The sequence below is a fragment of the Neopelma chrysocephalum genome, unplaced genomic scaffold (assembly GCF_003984885.1).
Source record: "Neopelma chrysocephalum unplaced genomic scaffold, ASM398488v2 Primary Assembly neopelma1_59, whole genome shotgun sequence".
NCBI lineage: Eukaryota > Metazoa > Chordata > Aves > Passeriformes > Pipridae > Neopelma > Neopelma chrysocephalum.
The window spans coordinates 19,836,475-19,860,385 of NW_020897714.1; the positions used below are offsets into that span (position 1 = coordinate 19,836,475).

Sequence of the window (23,911 nt, forward strand, 5' to 3'; positions counted from 1 at the left end):
GGGTAAATTCAGCTTCTCCACACATATTTCACTACTAACATCTGCTGTGACAAGGATGATTTGTAGATTAAAAAAAAGAAAGGATACTTCAGGAAGCCATGAGTGTGGTAAAAAGGGACTAAAAATGCTAGATGACTGCAGCTTTGCCAATCCCCAGTGTTTACCCTTGTCTGCCACATGAAACCCTCATGTAGTTGGTAAGGCAGAAGCCTGTGTCTCTTCAGCTATGCTCTTCAGAGAGAAAGCACTTTGTTCAATCCAAGCCCTTCTTAGGCGTGGAGCGTGGGGTCCTGGGCATAGTGAAATCCTGCTACAGAACTGGCTGAGGGAGGGAGAGTAGCTCAGAGGTGAAGCCACAACCATTCTGCTTCAGGCAGCCCCCAGCAGAGCCACTCGTGGACTCAGCAGCAAGATGGGGCAGGACAAGCAGCTTTTCGGCTCAGTAGGCTGGGCTTTCCCCTCCTCAATACCCAGAAGATAGCATGCACACCCTGGTTTGAGGACTGCGGCTCAAAGAGAGTTATATTAAATACATAATAACACCTGGTTCAAAAAGGAGGAAGAGCTCTCCTGGGTCCTGCCAGAGGCATTGGGAATGCAATGGAATTGAAAATGGTGATTCGTTTTTCCAAGGGACAAACCATCCAAAGATAGTATGTGCTGTTTGTCTTGGAAAGATGAAAGAAGACACAAAGCCTCCTCCCATCCCACAGCTGCTTACAGAGGAGGAAAACCAGCACCCTGATTATTCCAGCTCTGCTGCCACCAGCTGCAGCCCAGCTTCCTTGCAGCTCTGACCCTCAAGGCTCTGCCTGAGCTTGACAGCTGAGACTGAAGAGCAGGCATGGGGAGAGGGAGGTGCTGAGGTTTGGACAACTTCAGCTAATTTAACTCCTTCCCACAAGTATAGGGCTCAGATGACACTTTCAACCCATTCAACCTCCTTTTAAGAATCCTACCACTCAGCTGCATGCTGGGGGATTGCATGGGGACAACTGAGAATGCCCTGTGGATACCAGAGGGCCCTTTCATAGGAACTGTATTTCTTGCATGTCTTTATAAATGGCTTATGGGCTGCAAGGTGGGTATTCAGATCTGGTCACAAGGCAGAGGGGGAAAGGAGAGGAGGTAGCTCACCCTCTGGCTATTTTGAGATGGGCTGTAGTTACCGACCCAGGAGACTGTGGTAAAAAGCAGCAAGCACCTGCCATGGCTCCTAGCACCCTTGGCCCCCACATCGTGCCTCCTCTCGGCATGACAGTGTCCTTGCCTTTTCAAGGAAAGCAAATGTGGCTGCATGGTTTCACTCCTCTTCTCCCCACAGGATCCTCCCCTCCCCACGCCGGCACTGACAGCACACACCATATCTTCAAGGGAGGCTCAAGTCTTTGCTCCTTTAATGTGCAGTAAAAAAAGGCAACTCTCCCACACTCAACAAGAAATCCCACGAGCAGGAGCCCTGGGCTTGGCACCCTCCTCCCTGGTTTTCATTTATAATCGGGCACCATGTGTGGTTTGCTCTGAAGGGTTTTGCTCCCCATGTGCAAAGGAGCTCCTGGCTGCTGCAGGACTGCTTGGCTGGCATGAGATGATGGATGTCTCGCTTTGCCCCTGTGCTCACCAGCTGAGCAAGCTACTGCAGCAACAGCCTGTTCCCCCCAGTGGTGTAACAGTGGCGATGTAAGGGCCTCCTGCTTTAGGGAACCCAGCTCTGCGACCCCAGAACACACAGCTACTCTGAAGGAGTCTATACAGAGAGACTCCCCACACCACGGCACGATGTGGTGGAAGGCATCAGTGGAAGTGAGAGAGAGGGGTAGGATCACATCGGGAGAAAAGTATAATAATGGGAGAATTAAATTAACTGCAAATAGTTTGTTGAAGGCACATCCTACCCCACAGGAGACAGCCCCTTCAGCCTGGGGTACCGCTCACAGCTCATGCCTTGTGTGCTGCCAAGGGCCTGGGTAACTGGCTGTCTTGCAATGGAAACGTCTTATTCTGGATAAACTGATGGGAAGGGGGAGGAAAGGAAGAGGAAGAGAAGGGGTTGTGAGTGGGAAGGTGTTGCATACCACAAGCACTTGTGCAAGAGAGATTAGAGCAACAGTTTCCCTCTACCAATAGTGTTCTTCCTTGGCCACCAGTAATGCTTCACATCCCTCTGCTTTCCAGTCTAATACTGCTGGGCAGAGGACTGGAGATCCATTCTAGGGAAGGGGTGAGGGAAGAGGCAGGCAGGAATGATTTCAGCAGCAGACTGCAGCCTCTCCTTTTTCTTGGGCAAGATCTCTAACTACGTCATTGGAGAGTAGGATGGGGAGCTTCTTCCAGAGCTTCTTCTGCTTTGCCCACACTGTACCAAAAAGAGAAAAGCCCACTGAACTCCCACATTCTCTAGCAGCTTTGAAACCCCCCTTCACAAGTCTATTGTGTGATATCCCTAAACACAACAAAGATTATCTGAAGTCTGAAAGCAGCTTAATAATAAAAACAACTCAAAGGTAAAAGAGGAAGAGAATGGAGGAAGGGGACAGAGTCCTTCCTCTGCTGGCCCCTGGTTGGAGGCAAGCAAAACAGCACACACAGCCTCTTGCTCCACAGCACACCGGTCCATAGCATTCACAAAGCAAACATAGCATCATCTTCCTTTGCTTGCTTCCGATGATGGCTGGCAGTTGGAGGGGAGACAGATGTCCCTGCTGAGGAGCTGGACAAAGTGGGTAGGCGGTCTGCAACTTTCGCTCGCTCTTCCAGAAATTTGTCAAACTCTATGGAAAGAGAAGAGCAGAGCATTAGCAAAGAATGGAAGAGCCAACACGCTGCCAGGAACAGTTAGAGAAAAGGGATAGCTGGCATATCTTACCTTCGCTGGTGACACCTTTTGCATCCTCTGATTCTCCCTAGAGAAGAATGAGAAGAGCACGGTTACAAGGAAGGTAGATAAAGGCGTCTCCCAGATGTGATTCTTTGCACAGAGAGAGACAAGGTAGTTCTCCTCCCACTTCTGCAGTACAGATATGTTAGAATGGCCCTGATCCTCAGTTCATTTGCTATGCCTTCCAGAAGGCTAATTATACTGTTGCCCTGTGTCCTTGGCTTTTCCTTCCCTGTTCCTCTGAGCAGCCTGTGCCACACGTTCAGCAATGTTGTCCACCACCTGAAGTCCAGCCCTGGAGACAACTCTGTCAGGACAGCTGGCTCCAGGAAAGCAGCCCCTCACTTACCACATCAGTGGAGAGCCACTTTTCTATGTCTTCCATGAAATTGGCTTGAGGAACCGGCACCTAGGACAGAAGGAAAAAGGGTGATGAGGCCAAGAAAAGAGAGAATGTTCTAGGAAATCCTCTATGCAAAACAAAAGCCCAACCCAGAGGCTCACCCTCTCACTCCACTGTTCAGTCAGCTCAGGCCCTTCCAAATCCAGCCAGTGCCACTGCAAAGCTCTCCAGCTACCAATGCCACTGCTCACCTGCTTCCTGTCCCCCATCCATGGCCAGACATGCATAGTTTCCAGGGTACATGCCATTAAAAGCCTCTGTGGTTTGGCAGTTGGCTTTGGGGTATTAGGACCAGACTAGGCTTTCCATTTTGGTGAGGTCTCACTAGGTGGAATTTGGTTGCTTGTGTTAGGCAGCCAGAGGACAAGAGATGTGCGTTTCTCCACACCTCTTCCCTTCTAAAAACTAGTGACAGTCTGATGTCAAAGTCTGCAATGCTGAAGATATTGGACGTGCCAGGTTTGGCACCACAATAAGGGGGAAAGACACCTGCCAAGAACTGATTCCCTGGTAGGATCATGAAGCACAGCAGGATTTGACATCACACCAAACTACTGAGACAGGTTCATCAGAGAGAGTCATCTACAATAAAAGTAAATTTTACTTTCAGTAGAGATGAGGTTATCTGAGAATAATTCATGTCCCTGGTCAATTTAAGCAGCAAAGAGACATATTACTGTGGACAGAGATAACCTGGAAGGAAACCAAGTCTGATCCTTTTCTCTATTCAGGAGCTCCTGAACAGAGCTGAGCAAGAAGCAGCCCTTGCTAAAGGCTCCACAAGCAGAAGCATGAGAGTATTTGTAGTAACTTATTTATTAGTCTTCTAATATGTACAGCTCCCTTGCCCTCTGGAAAACATCAAGACCAAGAAAAAGAACAACACCTTCTTACCAAGGACAGGCAGATTTCCCCAAACCAGGGAGCAAGTGCAGATAGTTACCACAGCTGGCAGATGGATAAATGGGGATGGAAGAGGATGTGTGAGATTAGGGAAGTTTCGAAGCGAACTGGCTTTGCCTACCCAGAGAGAAACTCTTTGGGGTAGAAGTGCATTCAAGCCAAGGGGACAGCATGTGGGGAAACTTCCTAAAGCAGACATCAGTCTGGGCAGTGCCCATTACAGGGAGACAGGCTAACAAGCTTCAGACCTGGGAGCTGTTAAAGCCTCCATGTGCCTGAGGGAATGTAATTGTAGGAATTCCTGCTACTAAAAGACCAAATTCAACAGCCCAAAAGCTCAAACACTCAAGCTACAGGAGGAGGCCTTGAACAGTAAAAGCCACAACAGTGTTTTCCTTCAAATGGGGCAGCTCCTGCTAAGCAGGAGAGGCTGCAAGGGGAATGAATGGCAGTAGCCTCCCTCATGATGCCACCAGCTAGTGCCTCAGCCCCAGATACTCACCCCAAAACAGGCCATCCTCTAGCTCAGAGTGGCATGTGCTCTCTTGGCCTCAGAGCTCCTAGGATTTTTTGCTACAGACATGTTTACTTGAGGCTGACACTCTGCCTGCTTCCTTCCCAATCCTGGTCTCCACCACTGGCCCAGACCAGGGTTGCCCCATTTCAGTTTGCAATCTCTGCTGATGTCTGCTGTGCATCCTCATGTGCTGTGCCAGCATCACTTCTACTTCAGCAGCCCCAGCTTCCTTCCTCCCTGCTGGCCCTCCATGATCTCAGATCTCACCATTCCTTGCCGCATCATCCATTTAGTCAGCTGGGCTCCATCATTAGAGGCACCAGGCTCCCCCTGGATGAGAGAGAGCCCGCATTGCAGAGTATGAAGGAGAGGGGAGGCAGTGGGTTTAGGGTGGGGGAAAGAACACATTGTACTGGTGGCCTACTTCTCTGATTGCAGAGAGAGGGCAACTGGACTGGGAAACCTGCTTAAGATGAATAAAACATACATTTCCAGGTGGGAATTTCCCTGCAGATATAGGGAGGACATCCTGTGACTGATTGAGTCAACCCCAGACTTTCCATAGTTCCCCTCCTCAGGGGTTTAAAGAATGAGGTATGTTGCCCAGGTAGGACATGCAGGTTGGTGGAGACTGGAAGTTATCATTGGTAATGTTAAACACTTGATTTTTTCCAAACAGACAGAACATTTATTGCATTGGTGAGCAAGGAGGATATTCTTATTCCTGGTAATACACTAAAAGCTCTGTGGCCACTTACTGTTCCTGTGTTCTGCTGCCGGGCATCCAGGGCACCAGCGAGTCCTTTGGTGGCTTGGGGATCTTCGTACTTTACCCTGAAAGCATGAAATTAGATAACACACAGGCCATTGAGATGCCTGAGAGTGAAGAGCAGAAACTCCTAAACATATATTCAGTTCTTCTGATGGCACAACTTTTCATCTCTTGCCATTCTGCTCCCAAGATCTTCTAGAAAGGTGAGCAAAACCCCTATTAAAGGTATAGCTCACCACAAAACAGACTAATCTACTCACTGCAACATTATTATGGGATACCACAGGACAACTGTAGCACATGAAAGGAGGATGACAAGGTATCATATGAAACTAAGACACAGACTTACAGAGCTAGGTGCATCAACCACAATGCTTACCTTCTTTGGGGTTGACTATAAAGAGAGAAAACTAACACAGACTGACCAGAATATTACAGCTACTTTAGAAAGGATTTGAGCAACAAGCCCCTACATACTCACCTACTTTCATAGACACAAACAGAGCTCAAAAACATCTCTTTAACTGATACAACTCAAGAACTGATGGTGGCAGAGGCTCACTGACCCATGCTACATAGGGGACACTGGATGATCAGAAGAGCCTAGTATTGCTTCACGGTCTCCAAATGCACCATTACAGCAACCTCTTTCCACATACAGATACTTCTCACCCATAATCTCCCTCATACCATTTCTCTAGGCTGCCAGCACACATGATAATGCCCCATGTCACCATTTGATCCATGTAGAGTGGGGGAAACACTCCATCCATGCTAGGAGAATGAAGCCTTTCACAGAAACTCTCCACAAGTCTCCTCTGCAGCTGCTCCTGGGTCCCTTTCCGCAGATCCAGCAGACCATCAAGTGGAGCTGTTTTTGTTGGGGGCCAGGGGCTTGGGCCACCGCTGCTCAAATTTCTCAAAGAAGTGCTCATCTGTGAAGGGGCCACTGTGGACAATGGCATCCAGGATGAAGTACAGTGCTGCTATCATGCCGCTGATGAGGAAGAATGGCAGGAAAGGCTTGAAGTGTTTCAAGCACTGCTTCACTGTGGCATACATGAAGCATGGGGGTCAGGAACAAACCCCAACAGCTTTGCGTATGTCTCCTGCCAGCATGTCCTGTTCGGGAGCTGTAGGGCAATGGGTCTGTTCAGGTGGAGGGAGGCACTGAGAGCAGATGCTGATGAGTGAAATGTGAAGCCTGAGCTAGTAGAGATTACCTGGCAGGAGTGCAAGTGCAGGCATATGAAGGGCAGTGAGGAATAAATAGAAGATGTCTTGTTACTTGTGCCTCAGCCTGTTAAGGATTGCGCCACAGCAAAGAGGATACAATTCCACCCTGTCCAGATCTCCCCCAGCCTCCAGCACTGAGCACATGCCAGTGGCTCAGATTTCAGCCCCAGATCAGGTGCTGTTGGCATGATTGTTTTTGTGCTGTGCTGCCTCTGCCCTCAGGCAGCAGACCTCACCATAAAAGTAGTGGGGAAACCCATGGACAAAACACATGAAGTCATGTGTAGGCCACTGGTTTCCCCACCACATCTATCAGAAGCAGTCTGAAGCAGAGGAAGGGAAAGAGATGTCCTTAAGAGACCTTGACACGTATAAGAGACCTTAACTTGCTACTGCCCAGCGGCAGAATAAGGCACCCCAGTGGATGCAGGAGTGCAGGAGTGCAGGAGCACAGATCTTTGAGGGCTGGAGACAGCCATGTGCTTGTGGGCTCTACTGCTTGGTAGCTGATGGAGAACAGGGAATGACTCTGACAGGAAAGCAGTGTGAGATCAGTCACAGTCTCTCAAACCCAAGGGATCTGGTCAGCACAGCCATTGTCAGCTCCTCCAGAACAAGGATTCAGGAATCCATTCTGCAGTGGAGAAGACCACTTCAGCCAGTACTATGGAGACACAGCTCTTAGTGCTTTACACCAGGAGGTCTCAAACATACTATGGGGGAAGAAACATCAGTCACACTTGCCAACAGGGAAGCTGAGGCACAGAGCAGTGCCCTGCCCTGCCACAAATGACCGCATTCTTCCTGCACTCCAGTTCAATACTCTGCCTGGTAGGCTGCATTGGTATTTAGCAATTCCCAAATTCAACATCACCCCAGTCAGGGCACATGAGTTCAGAGACAGACATGAAAACTCAGCCAGTGTCACTCCACACCTTCATCTCCAGACACTGAATCTCCTGAGAACATGTGGCACCACATGAAGTGCTCATATATAGGGACTGCTTCCTTCTCTCCATACCCAGGAGGATACTGTGAAGGAGAGATGACGGTAGCAGAAAAAAGGACTGGGAGAAAAGAGCTCATCCTACAAACACTGTGCATCCAAAGAGTGCATTTCTGTTGCATCCTACTGTCTCCCAGGACCTGCTGTTGGTTGGGGTAATGGCCCCAGTTGCCCCGAGCCCTCCTTCCTTTACAAGAAGGCAGGACAGGACAGAGTGGGCTACTGCACTCACCCTCGGCGCTGCTCAGCCAGCGAGCTGCCACGGGTCAGGGCAAACATGTCAAAGTCTTCTTCCAGCTTGCCAGAGGTGTCGAGGGAGTGCAGCCCCGCACTTACGCTGCTCGAGCCCAGGTCTGTGGGAGAAAGAAGGGTGAACAGGCAGCTCAGAGCAGTAAATGAAGGCCTGTGGACTTGGAGAGTGCTAGATGGAAAGCTATCATCAGAACAGGCTAAACTGTTCTAGGCCCACTCCTCTATCCTGCCCCTCAGCTGCAGCACAGGCTATGTGTGCACGTAGTGTCGTGAGTGAAGTAACAGCAGCAGTTTCTTTGCCTGCTCAGTAGACATTTTTGGCTCAGTCTCAGGCAGAAGCATCATCATCAATTGACTGAACTGATGCTGAAGGCTAGATGTTCCTGATCATTTTAGACAGCTCAGGAGGGAATTGCTCCATAACCTGTGGAAGACCTGTGCTTCTGGGCAAGCACCTCTGAGACAGATAAGTGGATTTTCATGACTCAGGCATCATCTGAAAAAAAACTGACTTGAAAACTATCTCAACTGGCTTGTCTGTAAAAACAGTCTTGCCAATTTTCGGTACCTGCATCCAAGCTGTATTGAATGTGCTCCCAGACAGTGAGAGCTTCAGGCAGTGTTATGTAGGCTGTTGGTATATCTTTAAGAACCCTCAGGACCTCTAAGGCTTTTTGAGTAAACAACCTGTCAAATCCCAAGTCCTGAGCCCAACATGCTCATGGCTGCCTTCACAGCATAGTTTCAGCTGATTTTCTTCTTCTAGACCTTAGAGGTCAGCCTGACACCACACAGCATGAGAGGCAACTAGGCAATGCTGCCAGGCATGCAGAAGGGGCAATTTCATTCCCTACCCTGCTGGAAGGCCTAGTCCTTAGCCACAGACTAATGTTGAGGTCCTTCTTAAGTCATGTCCACCTCCTGCACAATGTGAGGTGTGGATGCCAAGACATATGCTTGAGTGCCTTAGGGCATATACAAGTTTCTTCATGAGTTTATTAGTTGAAAACACACATCATTTCCCTAGGTTACTCTGTGAATATTATTATATAATTCCGGGAGATGATTCAAGGGCAGGAAGGGATTCCCAATGCAGCACAGGAGAAAGACTGAGGAGAAAAGTGCATGGAAACATACTCATTCCAGCCAGCTGAGAGGAAAGGTTGTTGGTGACTTCAGCCTGTTTTAATGCAGAAGGAGTAGTGGGTCCCAGATCAATCAGGCTGTTCTCTGTCTCATTTGGTGCCTTTGAAGGAAGAAAAAAGAAAATGGTGGAGAGTTTCTGAAGCTTGGACACCCCGGCCCTACAATCCTAGCTCTTTAATATTGGAGAGGAAAGCTCTTCTATACCCATTGAAAGATGTCAGTTGTGAAGCGTTTCCTTGTGAGAAGGGGGACAGTGATCAGAGAACTGGCTGGGTATAGTGTCCCAGGGCTGGCCTCAGTAGCACGCCTCCCAGCTCTGCTGGATGTCAGTAAGTGGGGTAGATGGTGGTTCAGAGGACAGGGCAGTGCTCAGAGAAGGCTCATATAGGAATTGGTCCTCCCAAAACTCAGTACTGGAAAACCATAACTGCTGTTGCTCTGCTCTTGCTCTTTGGGTGAGGGGAAGACTCCCATGGGCAGGGAGGGCAAGGCTAGCAGTGGGAACCAGAGTGTCCTGCACACCAGGTGGTCTGGTGCAGCTTGGCTGGGAGAGCAAAGCCTACCACTTCTGCGGGGGCAGACTGAACCTCTCTCCAACTCAGCAGGACCTGGCTGGACCTGTGGGATGCAGTCCAAGCTGCACAGAGGGAAGTTGCTCTGAGTTACCTTGACAGGCTGTCCTGTCCGGAGGCGCTCAAACCTGCGAGAAAAATGACAGGATGCATTTCAATAGCACGTGCTTATTCACCCACAGATTTCTTATAAGGCTTGGCACAGCCTGTCCCTTCCTACATAATAGGAAGGGGGAAACATGGTTCAGGGCCTAATTTCCTCTCAAGACTGAAGACCCACACAGTTGATGTCTCCTGAGAGAGAAAGCTCCTTGTGATCCTCCAGAGCTACTCCTAACCAAAATGGTTTAAACATAGCTCTCCATACAGACACAGGGCCTAAATTCCCTAGACTTCATCCTAGCTAAGAGATGTGTTTGATAAAATGGAAGGAAAAAAAACGGGGTGCTGATCCCACCTGGGCAATTTCTGTCCCCATCTGCCTCAGAGCTAGAAAACCAGCTCTTTCCATGCAGTTCCTTCTTCTTCTTCTGGGTTATGCCACCAGGGCATCTTTATATCCCATGAGTAACTTACACAGCAGTCTTGAAGGGACAGGAATTAGTCAGCAAAAACTGAGAACTGGCTTTGTTCTCAAAGAGGGAAGATACAGACTGATACATCTTGAGTATTATACTTATGGGCAGATCAAAAGGGTGGGATAGGCAGCCTTCAAGGGGCAGTAAACTCTTGTGGGAGAGCAGGGCAGAGAAGGGAGGAGAGAGGTACCTTTCGTGGCGCAGAAACACGTTATTGAGGTTGTCATTGATGAGAAGCAGCTCCTCAGTGAGTTGCTCATGGAGGACACGGGGAATCAGCTCCAGTACACGCTGCTGCATGGCTCTGCATGTCCGATTCAGCTCCTGTTCAAAGCAAGGGGAAGTTACCACACAGCTCACACTAAGGCTGAGCACTCACAGATTTGGGAGTCTGACTGGAATAGACAGACTCTGGAGGCTACTGGGATCTATCAGGAACTGTTTGTTGATGGGCAACAAATATTGGTGTGAGAGGTAAATTGAGTCTGGGCTCTACATGGGATAATTGTATGTTTTTTATATAACACATTGCCCAGAAAGAAAGGCCCTCAGGGACAAGTCCCCATGTGAGATGATTCCAGCCTCAGTAGTGCTATTTTCCTCCACCTACCCTATGTCTCCCTTATCCCATTACTCCCTGATAAGCCCCACACTAAATTGTCCACTTGTTCCCCATGCCTGGCAAGCATCAGTCCATCAAGTCACTGCTAAATTTTGCTGCATGTGCCAGCCCTCCACCCTGCCAGCGTTCCTTACTTGCAGTAGCTCCAGGTCAGAAGGCTCAGCCTGGGACGGCACCAGCTCCGTCAACATCTCTGACATGACCTTTGTGTTCCCATTCACCACTTCCAGCTCACTGCGCAGCTTCCCGATCTGCAAAAGGAAGTGAAGTGACAGCTCCACCTGGGAAGACTGGGAGGTAGCTGAGGTAAGTCTGAATGGCAGTAAATAGCACCATGTTTGTACGTGTGTTCACAGAGCCGAAGGGAACAGTCACTGGAGAATTCATTTGTCACCACTGTCGCCACTCAGTTAAGCTCTCGGGAGCTCCCAGCAGAAAGAATCTCCATTACTTACCATTGAGTTCATTTGCTGGTAACAGATGCTAGGCCCTCACCTGGGACATTTGGCTACTAGCCCAGCCTTGACTTTTAGTAGTCAGCACAGGCTGCTGTTGTGATTCAAATCTCTCCCCAGCTAGCAGCTCCTGTGTGGCAGCCACTTAAATGGTTTAATTTCCAAAGCAGTGTAAGAGAGGGAAAAAAATTAATTCCCATTCAACAGGAGAGCCTCAGCTAAGTGTGCAGTTGAAGCTTTATCCCTCTGGTTTCACAAGCTGCTAATGAGACTCTTTAGAAGAGTTTCTACCCTCTGTTCTGCAAGAGAATGCAACACACCGACAGCTAGAGGTTTGGTGCTGAACATGGTGTCATATGAAGTCAGGGTGAGGAAGGAGAAAAGAGGATGGGGAAACAAGTGAGGAAGCCCTAGCCTTCAGAAACCACAGAGCCAGACAGGGTTGATTTGTATAAAGTAAGCAGTGAGGCAAGATAAACAAAGATGATAAGGAGGCATCTACTGAGTAAGCTTTTGCTGAACTGCATTATAAAGACCTCACTCTAAACCTCGATGTCTCTAGTCCCCACTTCCCTATAGCCAGAACTTCCCTCTACCTGCAGGCAGCCCTGTCTTGGGAAAACATAACCACTCCATGATTGTGGTATCCCAGCTCATCAATGTGACCACAGTGGAGCTCTGGGGAGCCCTTGAGGGACTGTGCTTTAGAGGAACGGCTCTTGAAGACAGAGGATGGGGAAGGACCAGGACAGCAGTCCCAGAACAGTGTTTGTGAAACAGCCCCCAAACACAGGGAGAGCCAGGAACGTCACAGGGCTTGTGTCCAACTCACCTGCTCTGGTGTGGGTGTGATGGGTGCATCACTGGATGAGCCTCTTCCAGTGGGCAAGGTGACAGGGTGGAGGATGGACTCTATCTGCTGAGGGGAGTTGACTGCAGGTGAGTTCTGTCCGGATTGGGAGTCAGTGCTATACACAGTCTACAGACAGAGGTGGGAAAAGTGACAGAGAAGATGTTAGACACTCACACCTGACATTAGAGGAGAAATGTTGATGACACCTGCTTTCAACAGTTCTTGGCTGTCCTGGAGATTCTCACTCCCCAAAAGCCCTCTAAATGCAAGACAGAGTCCTTAAAGTCCCCTCATATCTCCAGAATGGCAGCTGCCCAACATTCTTCTCATCAGCAATGCTCCCATACCCTCTGTGGTGTGTGGATGGGTGACAGCATGTCCAGATCAGTCATGGGGAACTCCAGGCCCTTCCGTCTCAGGTCTTCATAGACAGCAACGACACCAGTCAAGTCTGGTGAGCTACGGAAGGCATCTGCCCAGGACTGGGGAGAAGGAGACAGCACAGCCCATCATCAATACAATACTCTTCTGTACAAAAACCTAAAGACAAACACACTCTGAACTGGTGCAGATGCTTACAGTTCTTGGCTCACCTGTATGAGGGTCAGCACCTTGTCGTGCACTATGGCAGGTGGGTTGTTCTTCGGCAGGATTGTTCTCACCAGGACACCTTCTACAAAATCCTGGCTGGACACAAGGACGTGGAAGCGATGGCCGCAGTTTTTGACACATGTCTCCAGGACCTTCAAAGGCAATGAAGCGTTTGCTATAGCCTTCTCTGTCTACATGTGTTTATTTGCCTTGTTGGCTTTAGGTACACGTGTCTTTTCAGCACATGTGCTAAAGCTCGTGTTCAGCACTCAGCTTTACAGCAGAGCTGAGAAAGAGCCCTGACCACTCACCGTCAAAGCCAGCATAACTTCATGGAAGTTCTTGTTCCCTACAATTCTCTTCTTAATGGCTCGGAAGGCATCTTTGGGCCTGAGGGAGAAAGAGATGAAGAAAGATCATCAGAAGGTTGAGCCCCACCTACAGTGAGGCAAAGCAAAACAGCCAGTGGCTCTGGATGCCTCATACTATGCAAGTGTCCTTCCCCATCAGGTTTTCAGGGTGGCTTGAAGCAATGACTGGTAAAGCAGCTTCTGCCTGTGGTTCTGCAAGAGTAGTGGGGCCCTGCTAATCATAAAATCATTTAGGTTGGAAAAGACCTTTAAAGATCATCGAGTCCAACAGCAAACCTAACACTGCCAAGTCCATCACTAAACCATGTCCCTGAGTGCTGTTCCTGAAATTGGAGGCCTCTGTGCTGATGTCTGCAACAACTCAAGGTGCTCAGGACACAACAGAGAACAGAGTAAAAGCAATGCTAGAAACACACAGCTTGGGGGTAGAGCAAAATCCCACGGCAGAGAGACTGAAAAGGAGAACATCACAGAAAAGCTTGGCATGGGTTAGAAACAGGAAGGAGCGAGCAAGGTACAGCAATTCCTCTGTTGCTCAGAGAGAAGCTGTTTAACAACATTTCCCTAGAGAAAAGGAGACTAAAAAGCTGCAGGGGAGATTCAGCGGCAAAATCTTGCCTATATTGCAGGTGGGCAAGAGAGCAGCAGCACAGTAGGGCCTCCTTAACCATTCTCAGAGGGGAGAACACTGTGGCCTCAGACCACTCTGGTCTTGAGAGGGCACAAATGGATCAACATGCACAGAAAGTGCACAGAAAGTGAGGCTGAGCTGGAAGAGCAGCACTGCTAGAGGAGAAGAGTGGCGGGGAGACACTGAGGCAGTGAGGAGAGAAGGAGTGTATTGGCCCATGGGGCAGCATGGTGTCAATGAATGGGCAATGGGAGAGCCTGTCATCCCAGAAGGGTGCAGCTGTGTTATCAGGTGCCAAGACCTGAAAAAGTGGCCATAGATCAGGACTGAGAACTGTGGACAGCGACAGGTGTATTTGCACCATGGGAATAGCATGAAAAAGAAGTGGTGACAGATCTGTGAGTAGAGATGTTTGACTTTGTTTTCATACAACCGTGAAGCTGAAAACTGGGCTTGCTAATCCTCTGTCAACATCACTGTGGGGTAGGACAGCAGGAGTGAAACCTACATGTTTTATTCCATGTAGCACCTTCTTTTTTACATGCTGCTCTTGACATCTCCACTGTGAGAAGGAGCAGTCTCCCTTGAATTCATTGCCAAATCCCCAGGTCCAGAGTTAACAAGTCTGGCAGATTTATGAACATCTCCCTGCAGGGAGAGGGAGACAAGGGCTCCCCCACCCACTTTGTGTGAGTCTGAGTGACTGTACATGAAAATACCTGAGCAGCAAACCCCAGCAGGACTTGCACAGTGAGACGACTGAATAGCAGCTCTCTCCTCAGTCACCAGCCTGCAGATTCTTACATTCCCAGAGGAAAGAAAGAGAGGGGTATGAAGAAGGAATAAACCGAAGTGGAAGAATTGCAAATATGCCTTTGGGACATGGGAGACAGCCTGGATTGAATCAAGTTTCTCTGGGGACCCTGAAGGCCTGTTTGAATGGCTCCCAGCGCTCACTAAGGTTATACAGAAGCATTTAACAAATGCTGTGGCAGATTGGCTGTGTCTCTAGGCCTCCTAGCAGAGTCTTGTCTAAGGGACTGTTGGGAAGCCTAGCTTATTATCTCCACCAATGTATGCTACCACTGCAGCCTAGGCATGTAGTGTTACAGGGTGTGCTGGGACTGGCTGCTGGATATGGACCCTTGCCAGCTCTCCTTACCCTTCTTCAGTCTCATTAATGATGTCACAGATCTCCATGTTGAGAGCCCAGTCCTCACTCCGTAGGGACCCATCGGTAGCTCTCTCTGGAAAACAGAAACCAAAAGAGGGTAGGGCTAAGAGCAGCTCTGGCACTCTCACGGGCTGCTGTTAAGCTCTCACAACACCGCAGATCCCAGCCTCTTCCTCCCTGGCTTCCACTACAATATGCAAGGAGGCAAACCCAGCTGCAAATCCCGAGTCACCAAGTGCTCCCCACTAGGTGTCAGCACCGCAGAGCACATGGCTGGCTGGTGCTGGGACGGGTGGGTGCACCCGTGCCACCCATGCTACCGACACACACACTGTGTGATCACTGGTGGGAAGGGAAGAGGCTCAGCATGACTTCAGCTCCACAGCTGGGGAAAAGGGGGCTTATTTGCTTTGTTACTGCAAGGCCAGAAACTGTGAGTTTGGTCCGTTCGCACTGTCATGGCTCTAAACTCGCTCTTGGTTTGTACCACTTAAGGAGACAAAAAAATCAACCTCCCTTTTTTTTTGTACACCAGGCCTATAAAAATAAATAAGCAAACATAAACAACCAAAGCAGGGCTCTCTCTTGTTTAACATTTACACCTCTCCCCTGAACTTCTGGCCTCTGGGGAGTGTGGGCAGAAGCAAACTGCAGGCTGAAGTCGAAGCAATATTGTTTCAGCTTTGATTGTGTTCCCTTTAATTAGGAATTCCTTAGTCAGCCTTGATGTTATTTATTCAAGGCAGAGATTTGGGAAATGAGCAGCTATTACTGAGAGCACCAGTGTCTCCACCCTGTAATCAGCCATGTCTCCGTCCTGGCCACGCCACTGACTGATGCCTTCAGGGACACCACCAGCAGCTGGGGGAAAGAGAACTGCCAGCGGGGCCGGCAGGACCCAGGCTCTCTCAAGACCCCAGGGAAACACAGAGACTCAGCAAATGGCAAGCAGAGGGCAAGAACCATCCTTCCCAGCTCTCCCATCCTACAAAACACTTGACTTAGAGAACTAAAACTGGCCAGACTGGTTTAGCACTTACCAGGTGCTCTTCAGGAGAGCTCAGACCCAACAGAAGTGCCTGCATTTTCAAAACTGCTGTCCCTGCAAAATCTGGGGCTGTCCCTTGCTGCTGTGGGTCCTCTATCCCTTTGGAGAGCCCTTTTCTCTGCAGAGCTGCCTTTTTCTCCTTTTGACCCAGAAGCTAATGATCCCTGTGTGGGAATGAAATTAAATGCCCATTCACGCAGTAATGGGATAAGGCCATCACACAGGAAGATTTTTTAACTCTTGCCTGGGTAAGCACATGCATCATGTTTTGCGATGTCCTGTTTCTTAAGGGTCAGGCTCAGAGCTATTCACAGCACTGTGCAAGGCAGCCTCTTATACACGTGAACCTCCCACAGATTGCACACCACAGTGTGAAGTTATCTGCACATTATCGCAATGCAGCCACCACCTTTTCTGTTGGCTGCAGAATGTATTGATTACACTGTGATTATGCTGATTACATTGTGGCCATAGCCAGATGGAAAAGGGCAGACAAGGGAAGGAGATGGCAGAATGTTCTTGATGCTCTTCCACCTTTCTGAAGGTCTGGCTACTACTGTAATGTCCATAAGGCTCCTTGATCAGGTGATCTTTTGTCACTTTGAGTACTAATTTTACATAGGAATCCTGATCTCTGGCAGATCCAAGCTTCCTCGGTGAGGCACAGGAGGTAGCATCACATTGGGTTATGTGGTAGAGAATATATCCAGGGCAATGGGGATGTCTGGTGCACCAGGGCATATACCAATCAATAGGTGAAGCTGTGGTAACATGTGGGGGAAAATGTTTTCCATTGGGGCATCTTTGGGATCAGGACTCAGTAATATCAGAGCTCCAAGTTTCCTTCTGCCCTGGGACACCACAGAGCCAGCCTTGCCGGCAGGCAGATTCCAGCTCAGGTCAGTCTGATGAATTTGGCACACATGGTCACAAAGCCACCCTTCACTTGTGCTCTCCTCTGGTGCTCCCTGCTCACAGCACACCGTGGTTTGAACAAGCCAGAAGTTTCTCTGTACCGTTTGCTGCTGCTGGCAATTAATCACACAAATCCATCACATAGGGGTTGCTCTGCTGAAAGGGAAGTCTACATCCTCTCTTTTCACAGTCTTCTCACTGCACATGGAAGGAAAAACCCACAACTCAGGAACAGGACTGGGCCTGCTTGGAAGCTCTGAGCTACAGAAGAAACCAAGGACAAAATAAAAACTGCCTTTAACCATCAAGTCCTTGCTGTTCAAATCTCCCCAGCCCTCCTCATTCTCACTGGCATTGTACACAAACATGAACTGAATCTGCAAACACCCTTCCCTTGCTTCCCAATGTTTGGTGGCACTCTGTAACCTGCTCCCCACCACTCCTTTTCCTCTAAACACACCAATCCTGCCAAGGTCGAGCAGTAGGTTTGCTTTTCAGACAGGAATGCAAATAAACCATGCATGCTCTGGCCACTTATGACAAAACTTGGTTTCCTCAGAAGTGACACACGCTGCCTTGCTGTTGGTTCACAACGCTGTGGTCATCCAGCTACCATCACCCCTGTTCATACAGTCATCAAGGAAGAGCTGCAGGAAAGCAGTAAACCTGTCATAAATGCAATGTAGGCTTATAAAATAAAAAGCTGGAAGAGCAGTATTAGGGTATATGGAAAATAAGAATGTGACCCTGAGGCAATTCCATGGACAAAGTACTTGAATTCACCCAGTACAGATTAAGGCCTGGCCTATCTGGCCTTGGGAGAGCTGGAGCTAATGACCTTTTAATCCTCCTTGCTCTCTTCCAAGCTCTAAGGGACTGTCCGAGCCTAATAAGACATGTTGGGGTTTTCTCTGAAATCCTGAACTTTATCCTTTTTCTAAAGCCTGCAGAAGGGAAGGAAACAAAGTCTAATTCATTAGTCACATGAAGGATCAGAGTGGCTGGCCCCATTTCATGAGCTGTAATTAGCACATGAGCTGTCTGCCCCTCATGAAATCTGAGCCCTGGATGGCTGAGGGCAGCGACAAGTCCCTAAAAACAGCGAGCACAGGAGGCAGGTCACAAGCGCATGCCCAGCACTCTGCCTGGTGGGACTCATCAGGCAGCACCTCCTTCTGTGTGCTAACAGCTGAGCCTCACCTGCAGCGGAGAATTCCCCCTGGCAGAGATTATCTATGAATGCCGTCTCCCTCCAAGCCCCAAACCAACTGGCTGTTGAATGTACAGGAGGCCCCTTCACGGGGCTGCTTCAAAGCCACATTGTTTTGGCAGCCAGTCCAGTTCCCCGGGTGTGACAGCATTAGGGTTTGTCTGATTCCAATCTGCTGCCTCACAAATTACTCAGATCGACCCAGCACCACTGAGGACTGCGGTACGGGTTGAGCCAGAGCATTGACTCTTTTCCTGCCTGGCATTTGATGTGCTCCTGCTGATTGCAACTGGGTTATAAAAGTTATTTGGAATCATCAGATAAAAAAGAACTCTGAGCTAAATATAACTGATCAACAGAGCTGCACCTTGCTTTGTGCCATGAGTAAATTTCCCAACTTTGTTTCTTTTCAAGTTTATTGTCTCTGCCCTCATGCATGTCAGGTGAGAGCCCATTGTTAAATCTGGCAATCCCACCCAATCGTCCCTGCAGCAGCATACCATCACTTCAGTCCATAGTGTGGGGAAGTACAGGAGCCAGGGACAGAAGATTCTGCTTGGGCTCCTGTCCCCTTTGCTCCCCATCCCAGATCTGAAGCACCCATAACCAGACGGGCACCGTTCAGAAACCCTTCCCCTGTGATATGCTTTGCCATAGCAAGTCAGACACTGTGTGCCCCTCCTTCAAGTCAAGCTCTTAAACAGTGCTCCCTACAGTGATCAGTCTTGCTGGCTTTAAGTTCCTCAGCAAAGCATCAAGCACCTTCTCACCCATTTCAACAGGCATTTGAGGGCACCAACATTCCGTTGCACAAGACAGCATAGGTTCAACATAAAGCAACACAACAGTCCTTTCTCCCAAACTCTCTTCAGTTCATAAAGCCCCTGGCCCAAATCAGTACCCTGTACAAAGTCTCCTTGCTAAGCCTCATGCTTTCGCTTCCCTTGAGGGAACTTCAGCTCTGTCAGGACTCCACCATTTAGCTGTATCACTTCTCCAAAGAGAGGACAAAATGCTTTCTAGAGAGAACAGAGATATGGCTCCAAAGCTAACTCCAGGACAGTGATGGACATAGACTATGCTAACATAGTACTGTGGATTTTTGGGTCTCTGAACTCCTGCTCCTTTCCTGCGAATCAGCTCAAACTCTCAGGGATCAACTGACTCTTCAACTGCTGCCTTTTCCCCTTCTCCACACAGAAGGGGCACAGAAGACAAGGTAATGCTTTTTTGAGAAGCACAGCCTTGCAGAGACCCACCTGGCTCCAACAGGAGACTGTTACTGACAACAGCTCACAAGGTCCCAACTCACAGAGGGGCACAGGGACATCTGCAAGGTGGGATCCAAATGGCTGTGGAGATTTTTCTAGCATACTGTGTTGTATCTGCCCTTCTTCCTCACCCATGAGCCTCTCTTACTTGCTCCCTCTTTACACTCTCAACTTTTACTGGTTCTCATGCTTAAAATGACTCCCAATCATAAAAAATCCTTTTCATCTCCATGCTACACCGTTACTCCTCTCCCTTGCCTGCCCTCACGCACTGAAATAACCTGTCTCTGTCCCTTTCAGTATTGCTATAATTACTAGTTATTTCAGACTTCGAGGGTGAGGAGAGAGCATTGATGGTTTCCTCTCCATTCTCTCACTCAGAGGAATTCACATCCTTGAAATTAGATTTTCCATTCTGAAAGTGGAAAAAAGCTTCCTTAGCTCTTAGATGGAGGTGCAGTGGATTTCCCTTTTGAGGGGGGAATCCAAACTACAATGCTTCATCACTCTGGAAAATTTCCCCCTGGTCAGAAGAACTGCGTTTAAAAAATCCCTCATAAAACAAAAACAAATACTGAAAAAACAAACAAGCAAGTCTGTATTCCTCTTACTTGGGAAGAGACATCACAAACAAAAACAGGACAGAGGCAACTTTTTTGACTAAATCTCAGAACTGTGAGTAAGAAACTAGAAAACCTACTCCTCTGCAAATGACTCATTCTGTGACAGATCACTGAGATTATCTCAGCATTGGATTCCTAGTCAGCAAAATAAATGGGTCTTACTAGATTAACATTAATGAAGGAATTTGAGAACGTCGCTGCAGTGTGCCACAAAGGATTTTTTTAATATTCCTTAGCCTTCATCTAAAGCTATTTTAGACCTCATAAGCTATATCAAGCATACATGACTTTGCCTAAGTAATTTACAAGGACGCAGCATTAGCTTTTTGCAGACAGCCCAAAGCAGCAGCACTATGCAGGTTTGGTGATCAGGCTCATGGGTTGGACACGAAGCTGCCACGGACCTACCAAACAAGTTTGGGTAAGTCATGTTCGCGTCTCAAATTAAACAGGGCAGATAGCATTTATCCATGTCCCCAGGATGTTGATAGGCAATGTTCAAAAGGAGAAAACATTCATATTTCAAGTCCTTCACACTGAGTTCCTTTCACATATGCTGTAATTCCTCCAACCCTTTGGACTCAGATAACCCCAAACCCCAGTAACTAAGATCTCCCTACTATCACACCTCTGCTACTAAGGATTCTCAACTCTTCTTTGACAACACTCTTGAAATACCTTTTTTTCCTCTTATTGGCTCTTGGTGAAGCAAAGCCCAGAGGGAGCCCACTTACAATCTGGTTACTATACTGACGAGAAGATCTGGAGGGCAAGAAGGGATCTGTGACATCTTCAGATTGCCTCTACCCAAGCACAAGGACATATTTGATACAGTCACTGATAGAACAAAGAGCGTTTATTTGGGAAAGGGCAGGAGACAGCTTTTCCTGGAACGTGTGATGGAACATGTGACATTCTTCTGGGGAGATGCTGAAGATCATCTGGAGGTTTTTGATAAGAGAATGATCCCTGATGATCCTTCCCCCACCTTGCTGTAGTGCATCTCACATATGTGGCCCAACACCAGAGCGGCACATCGCAGTGCCGCCAACCCACTTTTGCACAGTGCTTAGGGCAGCCTCTAAAATAAGCGGTGCCTACAAAAACATTACTTAGAGCAGCTGCTTGCTCCCTTCCTGCCCCAGCCACAACAGCCCATTCACTCATGTGAGCTCACCAAAAACAACTGAACCCAGGACCAGATGTTCACAGCAAAGAGCAAAGGTCTGACAAGTGACAAACAGCAAGAATGGAAGTGCATAAACTGACAAACGGAGAGTTTAGTTGGGCATCAACTTTCAAGTGCAACTTGAAGGCCCTTAGGCAATACAGCATGGGAAGAATGGGTCTTCATTCTAATTATTTTAAGAACTGCTCAAAGAACTGATTTTAAGAATCTCTGTTCCAACACCAGTGCAGCTGTTGATGGTCTTGTTCTAACTGTGGCATCGCTGCTCCGCTTTCTCAGGTCACATCCTTCTCCCACGTTCCCCAAGCTGCCCTGAGTGCAGGGACTGTGGGAGACCAGAGAGGTTGCAGCGTGGGCACCGTGTTAATTGCCAGAGCTGGTGCTCAGTGCCCTGAACCGGCCCGTGCCGCAGGGAGCTGCTCTCCACAGCCATGACGCTTGTCCCACAACTCAGCACAGGGGGGCTCGGGGCAGCCGCCCTGGGTGCCCAGCACGCACGACCTTTGAGTGCAGGACGCTGGTCCAAGCAGGTGAGCCGCACGTCACAGGGACAGCCCAGCCCGGAGCTGCTGTCCCTGCAGCCCCCACTGTCCCCTCTGCCCCCACTGTCCCCTCTGTCCCCTCAGCCTCCGAGGGCGCCCCTCGCACCACCGCGGGTCACGCGCCCCTTCCCGCCCGGGCCGCGATAGGCCGCCGCAGCTGGAGCCCAGCCAATCAGCGGCTCCCACCGTGCCCCCGGCGTGGCCCCGCCCCTGCCGCGAAGCCCCCGAAGAGGCGCGGGCGGGAATGGCCCCGAGCCAATCACGGGCCTTGGCGGCCCCGGGGGGCGTGGTCCGGACCCCCCGCCCGCGGCCCCTTTAAGCGAGCAAACTTCACCCCGAGACCCCCTTGCGCCCGGATTGGCTGGCGGGGCCCCCGGCGGAGCCACCTCGGGCTGTGCGCCCGCTATTGGTCGGCAGTGCCCGTCAATTAGAGAGGAGATCTGCTCTGATTGGTCAGTGCCTGCTCGGTCCCGCCGCGGGGGCGGGGCCCGGCGCTTCCCCGAGGAAGGGTCGGTCGGGCGCCCCCGGCGCGGCGGGGGCGGGCGGGGGTGCGGGGCCGCGCGGGGGCCCGGGGGGCGCGGGCGCGGGTCTCACCGATGCGCTGCCCCACGGGGGAGCTGAAGGGGTTCCCCAGCAGAAAGTCCATCGCCGCCGCCGCCGCGCCGCGATCAGCTGACGCCGCCGCCGCCGCCGCTCACGTGACCCGCGCGCCGACCGGGGCGGGCCCGCTGGGCCCCGCTGTGACGCCGCCGCCCGGGAGGGGCCCCGGACCGGCCCCGCCGATCTACGGGCTGAGCGAGGCACGGAGCCACCATGCGGAGGGGCGGCGGCTGCCGGGACAGGAGTCCTGCCGGCCCGTAGCGGAACCGAGGGGCTCCCGCCGCCGGCAGCCTCCGCCACTTTCTGCAACCAGCCGAGCTCGTGCAGAACACCCAGAGCGGTGCCCGAGTCGTGGAAAGCCTGTAGCGATGGGGTTTTAGTTTTCCACGGCCTGGTGTGGGAGCACACTCGTAGGAATTGAGAAGAAACTTTACTGTGAGGGTGGTGAGGCACTGGAACAGGTTGCCCAGGAAAGTGGTGGATGCCTCATCCCTGGAACTGTTCAAGGTTGGATGGGGCTTTGAGCAGCCTGGTTTAGTGGAAGGTGTCCCTGCCCATGGCAGGGTGCTGGAATGATGAGCTTTAAGGTCCCTTGCAACTCAAACCATTCTGTGACCCCATACAGGGTGGTTAGTAAGGCACAGTGTTCTGTGACCTGCTCCTGGCCTAATACCCTGCCCTGCCCAAGCCGTGGCTGCAATCAACCAACACCCATACCCGGAAAATGGGGACACGTTAACAACCAGCACAAATCCTGCTCTAATGCTGCCACGCCTGACATCCCATGGAACACACTCAAGTCCCAGGTATTGGTCTCACCTGACACTACGAACCTGAATGGAGGTGAGGCAGCAGGGAAGAGGAATCCCCCAATGCTATCCGTGGTACTCAATGGCTTGTCTCCCTTCAGAAAGAAGGGCCAAATGGCCAGGGTCTTTCAGCGATGATTAGGGTGACCTGTGCTGCTGCAAACAGTACAGCTTGCCTGCAAACTGAGTGAGCTTAGCAAGGAGAGGGTTGGATGTGCTTTGCTGGGAAACACTAGGTACAAGTAGTAACAACAGCTGCAGAAAACAGTGCATGCCAGAAATGAATGACAATACTCCAAATGTTAAAAAAAAATTATATTGTAAGTACAGTACAAAAAAAGTTTCTGTGTATAATTGTAATATAATCTGGACCAAACAGCAAAGAAATAACAAAAATATAAAAACTGCTAAGTCTTGTCAAAGTTTTCCCTATAGTACCAAATACCACAAGATACAGATTATACAAAGTGTACAAATTTTAATAAAAATACAATACACCAGGGTTGTGTGTGTTTTTCACTCTTCAAGAGTTTTTCGTTGTACAGACAACAAAGCTAAAGCTATCCCCTTCTGTTTCTTTGAGAGCAGATCTATCCCTTCACCACAATGCTCTCAACTGTAAAGGGCTGGAAAAAACGTTTTGTGCCGCTCCCAGCAGCAGATGGTTCTGTATGGGCTAGGATCCCTCCTGGGACCTTCCTAATTCTAGGCTCACTGGGATTTGTCATATGTTGTTAAAACGTG

The 23,911-nt window shown here is 49.7% G+C and overlaps 1 protein-coding gene across 1 annotated transcript; it reads right to left on the bottom strand.

Moving 5' to 3' along the window:
- Positions 1-1,368: 1,368 nt before the first annotated feature.
- On the bottom strand, positions 1,369-22,478 carry TOM1 (target of myb1 membrane trafficking protein). Its single transcript, XM_027680358.1, has 15 exons — positions 22,353-22,478; positions 14,949-15,033; positions 13,096-13,174; positions 12,787-12,936; positions 12,541-12,675; positions 12,173-12,319; positions 11,020-11,136; positions 10,454-10,587; positions 9,780-9,813; positions 9,105-9,213; positions 7,948-8,068; positions 5,460-5,535; positions 3,228-3,287; positions 2,867-2,903; positions 1,369-2,771 (listed from the first exon to the last, which is right to left on the bottom strand). Exons 1-15 carry the CDS (start codon positions 22,402-22,404, stop codon positions 2,623-2,625), a joined length of 1,485 nt encoding a protein of 494 aa, XP_027536159.1. The 5' UTR covers positions 22,405-22,478; the 3' UTR covers positions 1,369-2,622.
- Between the last annotated feature and the right edge of the window lie 1,433 nt (positions 22,479-23,911).

Excerpts from the sequence above, each read along its gene's own strand:
- TOM1 (XM_027680358.1), bottom strand. The coding sequence starts at position 22,404 with ATGGACTTTCTGCTGGGGAACCCCTTCAGCTCCCCCGTGGGGCAGCGC. Across the intron at positions 9,814-10,453 it reads GTGTTTCTGCGCCACGAAAG|GTTTGAGCGCCTCCGGACAG; the intron begins GTACCTCTCTCC and ends TTTTTCTCGCAG. Across the intron at positions 5,536-7,947 it reads CTGGCTGAGCAGCGCCGAGG|GGTAAAGTACGAAGATCCCC; the intron begins GTGAGTGCAGTA and ends TCATGCTTTCAG.